At 45.4% G+C, this 15,752-nt stretch overlaps 1 protein-coding gene across 3 annotated transcripts in view; it reads right to left on the bottom strand.

Annotated features, from left to right (window-relative positions):
• PPM1H (protein phosphatase, Mg2+/Mn2+ dependent 1H) overlaps positions 1 to 15,752 on the bottom strand; it is a 373,609-nt gene that overhangs the window by 79,253 nt on the left and 278,604 nt on the right. For 2 of the 3 annotated variants that reach the window (XM_066369322.1, XM_066369321.1), the window contains exons 7-8: positions 8,725 to 8,788; positions 4,923 to 5,030 (exon numbers count right to left, since the gene is read on the bottom strand). The exons of the other annotated variant lie outside the window; for it this stretch is intronic. In XM_066369322.1, the coding sequence (XP_066225419.1) occupies positions 4,923 to 5,030; positions 8,725 to 8,788 (172 nt within the window). The remainder of the gene's footprint in view (positions 1 to 4,922; positions 5,031 to 8,724; positions 8,789 to 15,752) is intronic. 3 annotated transcript variants of the gene reach the window in all.

Here is a 15,752-nt window from a genome sequence, read left to right as displayed (position 1 = left end):
TTCCCAGATCCTTTCTTCTCCACCTGAACTCTTTCAGGCTGGGAGGAAAGAGGGAATGGCGAGGAGCTCCACTGAGCACGGGGATGGGAGGCCCGGCGCCGCTAACGCTGTTACACGGAGACCACAGGTGCCAGGACCAAGGAGGGTCATCGGCCCCTCACCCCTGACCAGCAGGCCTGACACGGCTGACAGGGCCTCTTGTGGAATTCAGTTCTTGGCCAGAAATCCCTGCTGGAGACCTCAGGAGATCTGAGGGAGGCTCAGCAAACCTGGCGTTGCTCTTCGGGTTTGGCAAACTCAAGAGTTTTCCAGCGCCCTGTTTTCAGCAAAACCGAAAATGTGTTTGGCTAGAAACCCTCCTCTAATTTTTAAACCCCTGTGCGTTTTTTACGTAAATTTAATCCACATGGTTTTGATTTATTTAAATCATCAAATCAAATTAGGAGCTACAATGATGAAGGGAACAATGCTGATTTCCAAGGTATTTGATCCTTTCTTCTTAGAACTAAATCACCTCTCCCCCCACCCATGCATTAAAGCTACAGACTGGGCTGGGTTTGAAATTTAGAACCCAAGTGTGAAATAAAGATCCATGCTTGGCAAAGACAGCACAGCAGAGGAATGTTCTTGGGACAGCACAGTTAGAAAGGCAGGGCAGGGTGGGACAGGGGAGGGAAGGCAGGAAGGGAGTTAGTTATTCTTCATTAGATGGTTTACATCAATTACCTGGCTTCCTGGGTTCCCAACAGAAGCCCCGTCTGTTTCTCTAGGGCCTGACTTCAACACTGCAAACCAAGGACAAGGAGTTTCTGTCCCAGGATGGGGGATGAGGGGTCCCCTGTACCCATCTTCTTTGCACTCATCCAGAGTAGCTAATTTAAGCTGCTCCTCTTCTTCCCTCTAACCTCCCTCCCCCTTTCCTGGCTCAGGCTAAAGCCTTTCCATCTGGAAGCATTTAAAATGTACAAAAATTTTAATCTCGTGCAAAGGAATACTGGGATTTACACTACATACCCATTCAGCTAAATTATGGGTACACAATCTTATTTTGCACAATTCTGTCTGGCCCAGGTTGGCACACACTAAAGGCCATTACTGTCTTTCCCAATTACTTTTTCTACTACACCATCATTTTCTACAACTTAAATCTGAGGCCAGCACTATTTCTCTAAAAAACTGGCTAGAGAGGAGATCCGTCTCTTTAGAGCCTCCTCAACCAGTGTTCACATGGCCACTGTTGAAAGAAATGTCCCTGAACTTGGCTTTTCTCCCCTATGCACAGATTGAATTAAACAGACCTTGGTATGAGTACTATTTTGTTTAATAACTGTACAAGGTTGGGGGAGTCATTTCACTTCCCTGCATCTCAATTTCCTATTCTGTAAAATGGGTATAATAATCATACATACTTCCCAGAGTCACATGAGGATTAAATGAGATGCTGCATTAAACAAACAAACAAACAAAACAAAACAAAACAAAACAAAAAAACCCATAGTATGTTGTCGGGCCCAGACCAAATAGTTAACAAATATGACTGGTTATTGTAAAAACTCTACACTTTATTCAACTCTATACTCTCCAAGCCTATTTAAATTTTTACAGAGGTTGCCAGTTTCCTTTGGAATCCTTCCAATTCCTCATCAATGTGGAAATCGCCAACACACTGCCCTGCAAACCAGCATCACTGAAGACAGGTGACCTGAGGGTTTCTGATCAACCATGTGGGACGTTTCATCAGTCCTCAGGGAGTGTCCCCAACCTAGGCCTACATTTTAAAACTACAATCTCTTCTTGTGATCCACAGTAGCAGAGTGATTGGAAGATCTATACTTTAACTGCAATGAGATAATTTTTCTTCAAACCAAACCAAACTTCTTCTCACTTTAGATAGAAAGCATATGTATGATGTATGTGTACGGGGGTGGGAGGTGAGAAGGAGGTTTTCACTTTGCTTTAAGGAGCAAAATGGTTAATTAGTATCTCCTGAGACACCGCCTACCACAGGAACATGAGTCACCCTTCATCAGTCCCTTTTGGAAAGCAGAAATGTGACTGCACCATTTAATAGATCTGATTAATGCCTCTCTCCCAAGGAGAAAAATACAGAGGTCCACGGGTCTAGTATTTATTGTTTTTCTCTGGCCAGGACTAGTTTCAGCAGTAATTCATGGATTCTGATGCTGGCCAGAACTGAGGGACCAGGGGTCCCCCAGCTTCTGGGGGACCTTGGACACATTTTTGTAGTAATGGTCTTCATCATGCAGAATTGCTACGAGGGCTAAAAGAGAGACAGTTACAAGCTCTGGACAAATGGTAGTTATTATTTTTACCAAGCTAACTAATAGGTGATCTCAGGAAATCTGTGTCTTCCATGCCTGATACTCACTGGAGACTCCCTCTCAGTGGCCTCCCAACCTTCTGTGCTACACGTGTTTTGGATGCCTGCCCCTGCAATAAAAGAAACTGCCCCTCTCAGCCCTGCCAGACAGCGGGCCTTGGCAACTGCCGTCAATGGCTCTCAAGTGGACCGACCTTCCGAAGGGCCAATCTACAGACAGGAAAGTCACTTGTAGCAGAGTATAAAAGGTGAATTGGGCCAATGAGATTTTTATCTGGTAATCTGGAACCGGGAGAGTGTGAAACTGGGTTGATGGTGCAGAGACATATGGAATACAGGTGGTCACATTGATGGCAGAATACCCTCATGATGGTGACCGACTCACACTTCTGAGCTTCTCTAGGAGCGCCTTGGGTCCAGACCCACCCTCCCACAAAACCTGGCTGTTCAAGGGCTTTTCTTGTAGATACCATAAACATCTCTTCCAAGATCATCAAAATAAACATTTTTCTTTTCTGAGTTAGCTTGAATGGGTTTCCTGTTTTCTCCAACAGAAAGAGCCTTCACTGAAACAGTACCTACCCTTGGGAAGAACATGCAGATGGACTATGGCTAAACATTCTGGGCCCTTCTAGGGCAAGGCGCTGCTTTAACAATTAATTACACAGGAGACAAACACTGCTGCTACCTGCTTCACCCCTCTCTGGCTCCCTTTTATTGGAAAAATGAAAGCTCTCTCTCTTCCAACCTCCCTTGCAGCGAGGGGGTCATGTGACACAATTCTAGCTGAAGAGATGCGAGTGAGTATCTTCACAGAGAGACTGGCTTCTCCCTCCTGCCCCGGGTGAAAATGGTATGCTTGGAGCTGCTGCTACCAGGTTGTAACCAAAAGTGAAAGTTAGGCAGGAGCGTATTCCAGCCGGGCATACTGGGGATGCTACAACAGCATGAGCAGCCATCAAATTATAGCCTCCTTATGATATGAGGAAAACAGTCCCTGAACTATTACTATATTTTTCTAAAACTTAGAAGCAACATTTTTTCTAAATTATATACTCTGAAATAGTGCTTGATATTGTTCCCTGTAAGAAAAGTGATTTTTTTAAACCAAATTTATGACTTGTTTTCCAATTAGCTGCTCCAAACATCAACTGAATGATACCAGCTCTCCAAGTCATTAAAAACCTAAGTGGGGAGAAAGGATGTATATCAACAATGATGATGTAAATGTGCTGTCAGAGGCAGCTGCTCTGTGTACATCCAGAGTAGGAAGAAGGCTTTACTTCTGATTGAGGACAGGGGAATCAGGGAACTCTCCACAGGAGAGGTATCTAAGCTAAACCCTAGAGCAGTGGTTCTCAAAGTGTGTGCCAGGCCGCACTGCTGAGCCCTCCAGGTGCGCCCCATGGTATTCCAGAGAAATATGTGCCTATTGGGACATAACTCAAAAAACGTAACATAAAAATGTTTTTTAATGTCAGAATAAATTTAATTTTGTTGTATTTATTTAATTTAATTACCATAAAAGCACACTTGGAATGCTTGGCCTTTATATTTTTTTCTTTAATATGTGACTTAATTATTATAACATATTTCTCAGAAATTTGTATATAGTGTACCTACAATTACTTGTAGGATTTTAAATGCGTCCCGACTTCAAAAAGTTTGAGAACCACTGCCCTAGAGAAAAAGAAGAATTTGGATATTTGGAGATGGGCGGGAAGGGCATTCTAGGTAGAAGAAATAGTTTAAGTAAATATGGGAAACTGAAGTTCATATGTTGGTAACTGTAGAGTCCTTCTGGCTGTCAGAGGGGAGTAAAGATCAAATTAAAAAGACCAATTTAGTCCCTGGTTCGTTGGCTGAGTGGTAGAGCATTGGCCCAGCATGTCAATGTCCCAGGTTCAATTCCTGGTCAGGGCACACAGGAGAAGCGCCCATCTGCTTCTCTACCCATACCCCCCCCCCCCCCCCCGCCCTGCAGCCAGAGCTCGAATGGAGCGAGTTGGCCCCAGGCGCTGAGGATGGCTCCATGGCCTCTACCTGAAGTGCTAGGAGATCAGTTGCTGAGCAACACAGCAACACCCCAGATGGGTAGAGTATCGCCCCCTAGTGGGCTTGCTGGGTGGATCCCATTCAGGGTGCATGCGGGAGTCTGTCTCTGCCTCCTCTCCTCTCACTGTATTAAAAAAAAGAAAAAAGGCCAATTTATAACAAGCCTTGAATGCCAATAAAAGGAGTCTGGGCTCTATTCCCCAACTCATGACGTGCTGTTTAAGGCTTCTAAGCAAACAGGATCAGAGTGGTAGTTTAGAAAATCTACTTGACAGCAGTATGTGGGGCGGATTGAGAAGGCAGGCAAAGCCACTAGGGGCTATACAGCTACCAGGACAGAGGCGATGAGGGTAGGAAACAGGACTTCACAGTGAGCATGAGTGGGAGAAAGTAGCAGGCATGAGAGATACTACAGAACATATGACACAAGCCGGCTACTGTCTGGATATGGGGTGTGAGTCGTGGGAAGAATAGAGTAAGAAAATACTGTATTGTAAAAAATAGAAACAAAAATCGCATGTGGTACCTCTGGAGCTGAAGACAGGAATGGTTTTATGTAGATGTTGGAATCATGCACCTTCAGGTCATGGTCCCCCAGGCCCCTGGTCACTCCAATGGTTGCCATTACTCGGGCCTAGGAGTAAAAGCAGAGGTTCATGAGAAGCACACACAGAGAGAAAGGATTTCTGCCACAGTATAGCTGCCACAGACCAAGAGAGAAGCAAGCAGTTTCCAATTCCTCCGGCCTCTCTCTGTGCCCCTTCTGACTAATGTGTGTGGGTAGCTGTTTCCAAGAAAGGGCTCACCAAGATCACTTAACAAGTGGCTTTTCCACCAATTATCTTAAATCTGATGGGTTGCTGTTGTCTCTTTTCAGCTTTCTTTTTAGAGCCTGGAGGGAAGGGTGTCCAAGAAACTAAATCCAATACACGTGTCATGTCTATAGCTACGCAAATCAATTCACACCATCCATCCATCCATCTGTCCATCCGTTAGACACCCACTCTACAAGTACAGTATTTGCTGGCCATCTATGTGTCTGGTTCCACATCAGGCACTAAAAAAGATGTAGAGAAGTCAGTGGCAGCTGCTATCCTCCCAAAGCTCATGTATTATACTTTATGGCTGAAGAAAGTAAACTATTGGCAGCCCTATACCTACCCCATCTCCACAAATTCCCTCTGGGTGGAAAGGAACAACACGTCACTTTGCTGTAACCACACAGAGACCTCGGCTAAGAACCTACCACCTGTTTTTGGTTTTCCCAATGCTTTAAGAAAGCAAGATTAGATTACCACACTAATGCCTATGAAGTCAGCCTTAACACCTCCCAGGATGCTACAGATTTACTCCAAAATTTAGTGAGCACCTACTAAGTGAAGACAGTATGCTGAGGGCATCAATTGTCTATGGACCTGTCCCTGCTATAAAGGAAACTTGGTAAGGGCAAGAGGAGGCACATGTCTAATGATATATAAAATATGGCCACATGTTGAAAGACATAGAAACAATGGGTTATTAGTTCAGAGGAAGTAAAAATTCTGCTGAGAAGGTCCCCTGGACGTGGCACTAAATTTCTGTGCAGAAAGATGGGCAGCATCAAGACAGGTAAACACAAAGGGGAGGAGTGAGGTCATTCTGGGAAAATGAGCCAAATGGCTTAACACTTGAATCAACAATAATATATCCAGTATAGTGTCATGGTTCAAAGACCTGAGCTTGAATCCTCACTTTATTGCTTGGGTAGTAAGAATAACTTACCTATGCTAAGAAACATTACAATCTAATACATTACTATCATCTTCCTCCTAGTTTCCCCAGAATTCAGAGCTGATCTGAGATCAGAAGGTGAGCAGGTTTACATTAAAAGTGGAAACAAAAAACACCTGACCGGGAGGTGGTGCAGTGGATAGAGCATCGGACTGGGATGCAGAGGACCTGGGTTCGAGACCCCAAGGTCACCAGCTTGAGTGCAGGCTCACCTGGTTTGAGCAAAGCTCACCAGCTTGGACCCAAGGCTCGAGCAAGGGGTTACTCGGTCTGCTGAAGGCCCATAGTCAAGGCACATATGAGAAAGCAATCAATGAACAACTAAGGTGTCGCAACAAAAAACTGATGATTGATGTTTCTCATCTCTCTCAGTTCCTGTCTGTCTGTCCCTATCTATCCCTCTCTCTGTCTCTGTAAAAAAAAAAGTGGAAACAAAACCATGACACAGTTTTTAAAGGCAAGAATTGAAGGGGGTCAAAAGCAGGCACCGGTGTGGAGCCTGGGTCTGGTCTGGTGGACTGCGTACAGCTTCCGCTCTGCAGGGAGGTGGGACGGCTCCCTTCTAGCCGAGAGGTGTTCAACTCTAAATGTGGACCCCGAGTCCCTGCGGGCCTTCTGCTGGCCTCCTCTCAATGGCACCCTCTCTGGCTGGAAAAAGCACTGGTGGGGATGTTCAAAGAAATCTGATATTTCTGCTAGTTACTGAATTTGTTTATAAAACATACAGATGTCACCAACACAATTCCTTAGAAGCACTGGCAGAAATAAAATGAAAAGTAATGCTGCAAGAGTATTCTGAAACTTTCTGAAAGTGTTCTGCAGAGAGGGAAGAGAAACCCCCATAAAGGATCTAGACAGAACCAATGTGTTGCTGTTGTGAAGATGTTTCAAGAAACTGTGATGTCCTCAAGCAGGCTGGTGTGCCACTTTGGTGCAGGGCAAACTGGGAGCCAACAGGAGCCACAGTGGCTTTTAAATAGGTCAACAGTTCCAATGACAGAACTTGCCACTGTGTATCACAAAACCGTCAAGCCCAAATTTACTGAAATGCTTGAGGAGCATGAGGTCCTGGTAAATTGAACTATTTTGCATAAGTGGGAAAACCTTGCTCCTTTAAATCTTATTGTTGATATGAAGGAAAGTATACTGAACACAACTGAACAGCTTATTTAATGCTCATGTACCTATTGAAGGCCTGCCATGTGTCAGATACCAGGTGAGGCAGGAAGTAGGGATCAGTGATAACAGGATGTGGTCCTAAGCTCACTGGGTCCAGCAGGGTAACGCTGAGAATCTCAGCCCCACAAAGAACTCTATTGACGTGCAGGGCTGAAGGATTCACATTAATGGTTCCCACCGTACTGAAAGGTCAAACAATTCTATCAGGAACAGAGCCCTTCCTCATCATGACTCTCAACCATGGACAGTGGGGTCAAAAGTGAACCACCAGGAAAGGGGCAAATTCATTTGAAAAGTGATCCCTACATGGACCAGATATTTGCATTTCATTTCCCTCCATGAAATGCTTCCTTCCAATGAAATCACTGCTGAGCTACACGGAGCGGCCAAACCTAACTCCCTCTCTCTCACATACATGCACACACACACACAAGTTCTCAGGAAGGCATCCTTCAGTTTTTTTATGAGTCACTTCCTCCCGCTAAAAAACTATCAAATGCTGGAAAAAATTTCAGTTGAACATTCTTTTTAATGCAACCATGTATTTCACTTCTAATTGGAACTCTCAGCACCTACTGAAATGTATCTGCGTTTGCAGGAAGAATGTGATGATTCAGGTGTTTGTTCTGATTGGGAAGTGGCTTCAGCGCTTCCTCACAGCTGCTCCAGGACTGCACCCTCCTGCAGCCTCTGCTCACAGACCACCGTGCAACTGGCAGCTTTCCTTCACTTCCACAGTGTGCCCGCTGCTCAGGGTGTGAGGCTGACTGGGGCCCTGAGAGCTGGTGACAAATGGTCTGCGCTGTCCCCGCCTGGGTTCAGGTCCGAGTGATCCCACGGCTTAGGCATGGCGAAGCTCCGGACCCCTCCCACGGGGAAAGTGCAGAAGCAGACCTGACCAACCTGAACTGCCACGGTGGAGTGTGCGAGCACCAGGAGGCAGCGGGCCCTGGCTGGGGCCACCCCTTGCTGGCTGGGTGACCTGGGGCAGTTTTAACCTGAGTCCCAGCTGCCTGTCTACCAAATGGATAGAATACAGCCAGCTCTGCCTGCCTTGTGGCTTGTTGTCAGATATACAATGGGATGATGTATGTGAAAGCGGTCATGTTTACACATTGTAAAAAGTTATTCAAATAGATTGAGAAAGGGGATGTTATTTTCACAAAACAGAGTTTGTCCCTTGAGCTCGCCACGCCCCTCCCTCACCCTGCCACTTCTTGGACCATTAAGACAGGAGATCTGAAGGATGATGGAGGTGATATTCTCTCAAACTGTCAAGGCTATAAAATCAGGAGCTGTTGAGTGGAAGCACAGATTGCCACGGGCTATGCAAAGGCAGCCTGGTTCCCAGTCTGGGGGCAATGAACGTGCCTACCTACCTTCTTGCCTTCTCCATAAATAAGGGGAAACTTCAAGTCATCATCCTCAATGGTTTTGTATGCCCTGTAGGGGGATAAACAACATTTCTTTAAAGGTTTGCACTTCATTAGTGACCCAGTGCCCTGACACAGGCCTGAGTCTCCCTTAGCTCTCATCTCTGCTGATCTCTTTCTTGATAGTCACTCCCCTTACAAAATTGTGTGTGTGTGTGTGTGTGTTCATATTTTAAAAAATCAGATAATAAGCAGGCTTTATATGCTTGAAGAGGGAAAAAAAATAAGCTCGCATATTCATAATGAGCAAGGAGGGGAGATGGTTCCCGTCCTGAGCATTTAGTGACTGTGCAGTAATGAAGTGCCCAGCAGCAGTGACAGACAGGGTCCTTCTCATGATTCTGAAACTGTGAGAAACGGCAGTCAGAGATGGATGGAGTGATGCTCCAAGAGCCAGTTCTCACCTTCAGGGGTTGTTTACACTAAAGCAGCCTTGTATTGGGATGGCTGGTGAAGGAATATTTAGAGCCCGTTTGACCTTAGTCTGATATTCAAAGTTGGCAAAAAATTGTTTCACAATAGCTATAAAATGACCATTTGACAAAGAGAAATAAAAACCAGTCTTTATGCTTCAGTGGTTGATGCCGGGACTTGGCTGTCCAGATGCCACTGCATATGCAGTGGAGGCTCAGGCAAGGCAGCAAATGAAGCTTGTGTCTTGCAATTTTGCTCATGAGGGATTTAAAGAACAAGCACAAAAACATGGTTCCAATTACTGGCTGTATCCAGGGCAAGCATCTCCACCGGTTCTGGTCTGTTTCCTCATCTAGAAAATGAGGATAAGCACAGAGGAAGTAAACAGCTTAGTACACAGCCTGGCACTTAGTAAGTGCTCGATGACTTGTAACTATTACTTATCGAGGTATAAGTATTAGTTATCGAACTATAACTATTAGTAGGTAATTAATACGTGGCACACCAGTTTCCCTTCTTCAAAAGGGGGGTGGCACTGCCTACCCACCACCTAGATGAAATGAAAGTGGGGGTGGGTTCTACTAGGTCAGGTGCAAGAAGCAAGATGCTTTTCTAACATAATGTCCCCTGCGTGCATGAAAGAAACAACATTGTGAAATGGCCTCCCAGCCTAGGACATCTCTAAGCAACTTGGGAGTGAAGCTGAAATCAAAATATACACAAAAGAATGCAAGCCAATTTAAAGAGTCCAACCCCAAAGCTAAAGCAGGCACATCCTTATTTTCCAGGACGTTATTCAGTTAGGGTGTTCCTTCCCGGGGGGGTGGGGGTAGAGTGCCTTCAAGTTCAGTCAGCACTGCTTTCTGTGCAGCTCTGGGCAGGTGGATGAGCCTCTCTGGACATCGGGTTCTGCGTTAATCAGAAATGGCAAATACCTGGGGGGTGGGGTGGAGATCACTTGTGGGCTTGCTGTGAGGATCCCAATAGGCTTGTGAATGTGACAAGCTTACTTAGTTGTGAGCATTTAGTGCCTGGAACCTGCTGCTGCTGTCAGGTGACCCCAGAAGTGCTCTGGAACTGGACTATCAAAAATAGGATCTCCTGTCCCTAACAATACCAAATTCACACAAAGTAAAAATAGCTACTTAAATGTTTTTATACTCACATGAACTATTTAAAACACTGTAGTATACCAGTCATTGGGGAACAAACAGTGCTATTATTAGAACACAGACTGAGCCTGGGGGTTGAATGAGTTTGTAGACCAGTGGTTCTCAACCTTGGCTGCACACTCAACCACCCGGGAGGGCTTTAAAATAGCCTGATGCTCAGGTTACAGCACAGAGCAATTCAATCTGGATCTCTGAGGAAGGGGCCCAGCACTGGAAGTTTGTTTAGGCTTCCCAGGTGATGCCAATGTGCAGCCCAGGTTGAGAATTACTGCTGTAGACCAAGTGCCATTAACCAACATTCAAATTCAGTTGAGTGACAGCCCCTGTCAGCATGACCCTGAAGATGACAGACTATATAACTCAGGGGAGAGGAAGGCAGTAGCATAGTAGAACTTGGGGACCGTGGAGAAGAAGGTGTAGAGAGTAAGAAGACAGGCTCAGACAGAGGAGGACGCAGTGGGGACAGTGCCGAGAGAGGAGCCTGGAAACCCAGAAGCAAGAGTCTGGAGTTCAGTGGGAGACAAAGCAGCAGTCTGGTAGTCCATGACTAGAGATTACTTCCAGCTCAGCAGACACAGGCTAAGAGCACTCCTAATGGCTTGAAAAGGCAGAGAGAAAACAGTTCTGTTACTCCATCACAAGCCCAGGTAATCGATTCTCCCAGGGCAGAGATTATCAGGAGCATAAAGTCTGTGTTATTGCAGCTCTAACAGACAGACATTCATCTTGAAATTGTCACCCACGAGATCAAAACAATTGTAAGTGCTAATGTTATATTTTAGCTCTGTTTCTTCATCTTCAAGAACAGAAAAACTAAAAATAGAAGGGAGAACTCTGGATAAGGAAGGGTTATTCTGTATCTGTCATTTTGTTTTTCAATCAAATGGGAGTCCTCTCCGCACCCTCCTCTCCACAAATGACAAGAGTGAAAAACTAGAGAGAAAGTACAATGCTATCTCCCCTTCATCTTTAAGTTAGTCTTGAGTAAAATACCGAAGAGTTAAAAGTTAATGTGATTCAAGTCTGTATAAATGATTGCCAGCTACCAAGAAAGCCAGCAGCTAAGATGCACTGAACACTCACATGCCCTACTCCGGACCCGCCCCCGCCCCTGCTGCCAGCGCCCGGAATTGCTCAAGCCCCCTGCCCGTCCTGTGTGGAAATGAAGGGCTGTGTTCAGGGAGGTGAGGCTCCTCTCCCAGTTCACACACGTTAGTGACCCGGAGGCTAAACTCAGACTTTCCCAGAAAACACACCAAACACACGTGATGTCAGGGCTCAGCTCCGGGGATTTCTTATTCCAGTTTTGAAGAGTCTCAAGGAGACCTTTGTCATCCACCTCTCAGTGAGTGAAAAGCAGGCATTTGATGAACGGGTACTTTTGGCAAAAGAGGAAGAAGAATTTTCTGTATGAGGCAAGAGAACAAAAGATGACTACATGTGGACAAAACTAGTGGCTGCTGTGCCACAGTCTACAGGGAAACAGAAAAGCCAGGACCCAACCATCTGTGCTCTTGATCTGCCACTCCTCCCAGGTCACTGCACCCGTGACCACAGTCTGACCACAGAGTCTGCCGGCGCCTTTGTCCACAGAAATGAGGGCTCCTCAAGTCAGTTCTCGCTATGAGGGACCGCCCCAGTCCCCGCCCACCAGCAAGGCCTGCCTGCTCTTCCGAGTTCATTGCAGTCCACGTCTGGGCTGTGGACTTGAACCTGCGCTTCCAGCTGGCCTTGGCTCCCCCACCCCTCTTTCAGCTGGAGGAGGCAAGGGGTCAAGGGCAGAGACTTGAAGCTTGAGAGCTCTGAGACATGGAGAATAGTATTTGTGACTGGAGATTAACAACAACAACAAAAAAAGGTCTATTCTTTCTCATCAGCTCCTACGATTTCTGAAATCCTGATTAAATTTTATTTTTATTTATTTTTAAATTCATTTTAGAGAGAAGAGAGAGAGAGAAGGGGGGAAGGAGCAGGAAGCATCAATTCCCATATGTACCTTGACCAGGCAAGCCCAGGATTTCAAACCAGCGACCTCAGTATTCTAGGCTGACACTTTATTCGCTGCGCCACCACAGATCAGGTGGAAATCCTGATTAAATTTTAAAAAATAACTCCAGAAACAGATTACTCACTAGTTTTACAATACTATAACTGGCCAGAGATCATATTCAAATAATTACTTGAAGCACAGCTGAAAGATGTAGGAAAGATTTTTAGAATAACTCTTATTTTGGGTCAAGCTCTATGAATATTTGAGACCAACTAACAAAAAGATGAGAAAAAAAATGCAAGGCTTAAAAAGGGCCAAATTACAGGGCTTTCTCTAACTCAAGGCAGTTTTCTTAGAAGATCCCAATAAACATTGTTTTTAAGGCAACAATTTCCTCTTGCAATGTTGATTCTGCAAAGCCCCAAAGACAAGGCACCAGGCGCCTGGGACCCACTAGAAGTGATAGCACTGAGGACTAATAAGTTGGTTGTGCTCCAAATGCAGGAATCCTTCCTACAACACACCTCCTATTGGTCCCTGGCCTCTGACATCAAATGTACTATTACAGTCACTGCCCTAGGACCTTGATAGTACCTACTACCAGAAGAACAGCACCACTCCACCGAAGAATAGCATGAACCACTTCTTAAATTGACCCAAACAGCCATCCATTGGTGTATCTTCTGGAAAAACATGAACTAAAACTAGTCTCTCTTCTACCTGAGAGTGCTATAAATATTTGATGAGAGCTATCATGAAGTTTCCTCCTTTCTAGTGCCTTCAACAGTTCCTCACAGGACCTGGGCACCATCCTTAACCATCCAAGTCACCACCCATTTCAACTTATTAACTGAGCACCAAATTCCTAGTTTGTCAGCATCCTCAGAGAACGGTACTGAGAACTGAAAACCCTTACGATATGGTCCACATAAAATGAAATGGTTACTTCTTGGATACAGACCTTGTTCTTTTAAAATTACCGCAGCTTGTTTTTGCATTATGTGCATGTATACATGTAGTTTAGGGTCATATATTGAAATGATGAGTAAAAACAACCAACCAACCAAAACTGCCCCCCATTAGTCCATGAGAAGAAAAGCCCTAGAGATTTGTGGTCTTCTCTAGTTTATACCAACATAATAGGTATTGTACTCTAAATGGAAAATTCCACTGCCCTTATTAATTTTATCTTGCTGGTTTCAGTCCATTGTTCCAACCCACCCAGAGACATCAGTTCTCCTTCTAGGCTAGTCAAGCTCAATTTGATAATGAGCTCTGCTATCTTCCTCCAGCAGTTGGAAAAAATGCTAAGCAGAACCAAGTCATTAGAGACCTTCCTCCAGGCCAAGCTTACCAGACAAGGGGTGTATCAACAGTTCTTAATGGCATGTAGATGAAAGTGTGTGCAATTTGAAAAACTGTATTCTTGTCTGGTGGTAAGGCACAGAAGATAGATTCAACAGTAGAGGGTAGACAATGAGATATTAATGTTTAAAACGGGGTGGAAGGGATTTAGGATTTGAAATGGCTGAAAACATTGATCCAGGCAGACCGTGTCTATCTTTGGTACAGACTCTGGGTCTGGCTCCCGCTGTCTGCAAGGCAGAAAGGATGGTGTCGGGACTCGGGCGAAGGCAATGAAGGTGTTGAAAACCGTTCCATTCTGTCCTTTACCTCTCTATTCTCAGAGCAACAAGAGTAATTATTTAAAAATGTCAGATAATGTCATTGCCCAACACTAACCCTCCAATGATTTTCCTATTATAATAAAAGCCAAGTAATAAAACAACCTTCTTTTTTTTTTTTTTTTTTTTTTTTTTGGTATTTTTCTGAAGCTGGAAACGGGGAGAGACAGTCAGACAGACTCCCGCATGCGCCCGACCGGAATCCACCCAGCACGCCCACCAGGGGGCAACGCTCTGCCCCTCCGGGGCATCGCTCTGTTGCAACCAGAGCCACTCTAGCACCTGGGGCAGTGGCCAGGGAGCCATCCTCAGCACCCGGGCCATCTTTGCTCCAATGGAGCCTCAGCTGCGGGAGGGGAAGAGAGAGACAGAGAGGAAGGAGAGGGGGATGGGTGGAGAAGCAGATGGGCACTTCTCCTGTGTGCCCTGGCCAGGAATCGAACCCGAGACTTCTGCACGCCAGGCCGACGCTCTACCACTGAGCCAACCGGCCAGGGCCTAAAACAACCTTCTTTAAAATCATTCTCCTTCCCCAAATGTCCTATTCCCCTTCTCTGCTTGATTTTTTTTCCCCATGGCATTTACTTCCACTTAAGATTTTTAAGTATTTTGATTCTTTATTGTGTTTATTTTTTTCTACTGCTCCCTTGTTCACCCCCCCCCCCCAAATTCTGTGAGGCAGAGATTGCTGTTTTGCTACTTGTGGTATCACTGGTGCCTAACAGCCTGCCCAGTGCACAACATTCAACTAAGGAGCCAATCACTGACTACTACTTACTCCGCAGTGGCTTTATTCTGCCCTCTGTGTTTTCTTGCTCTTTATATGTTTACAAAACAGAAGCAAAGCCCCTTCTTGTTTTCTGTGACTGCCCTCTCAGTCTCGGGCACGCCAGTCACAGAGGGCGCCCACTCACAGGCACACCCTTTTCTGGCCTCTGGCGGCTCCTTGGCGTCTTTCAAACACTCTCTCCACCAGAGAGGCCCTCACGCAGACACACTGCCATCCCTTCATCCTTCCCGTGAGGAACAACTTTAGGACTCCTCTAGAATAAACACCTCTAGTCTCTGTGTCAGTTTTGTTATTTTTATCAGAAATATCTTGGCTTGCATTTTTAGTCTGTCCAACAGTGCTGTAAGAAAGTCTCCCACAACCATTTCTCAAACTTTATTGATTTTAGACAGAGAGAGAGGGAGAGATCAAGAGAGAGAAAAACATTATTTGTTGTTCCACTTATCTATGTATTCATTGGTCGATTCTTGTATGTTCCCTGACCGGGGATTGAACCCGCAACCTTGGCATATCAGGACGACATTAACGAACTAAGCTGCCTGGCCAGGACTCTCTCTCTCTTTTAATCTACAGTCATCAATCACTCCTCAGTTTAAATCTCCCCACTGGCTTTTCCATTATCTTGAAGTAGAATCCCACAATGGGGCCCTCCACAATCTGACATCTTTCATCATTCTGCTGTGCTTGTGACACCAGCCTTTTTGCTATTTCTTTAACAAGCCTTGCCCTTCTGTCTGCCTGGGCCATCCTTCCCCTAGAGCCCCCATACTGGCTGCTGTGCATCACTGCTGTGCGGCCTTCTCTGGCCGCTCAGCCACCGAAAGCACAGTGCTCCCGCTCATCCTGTTTCAATTCTTCATGGCACATACACAGCACAAACTGTAACCACATTATTTATTTTGTTCATCTATTTAAATTCTGCT

The sequence above is a fragment of the Saccopteryx leptura genome, chromosome 2, assembly GCF_036850995.1.
Source record: "Saccopteryx leptura isolate mSacLep1 chromosome 2, mSacLep1_pri_phased_curated, whole genome shotgun sequence".
Classification (NCBI taxonomy): Eukaryota; Metazoa; Chordata; class Mammalia; order Chiroptera; family Emballonuridae; genus Saccopteryx; species Saccopteryx leptura.
This window is presented reverse-complemented; position numbering and strand designations above follow the sequence as displayed.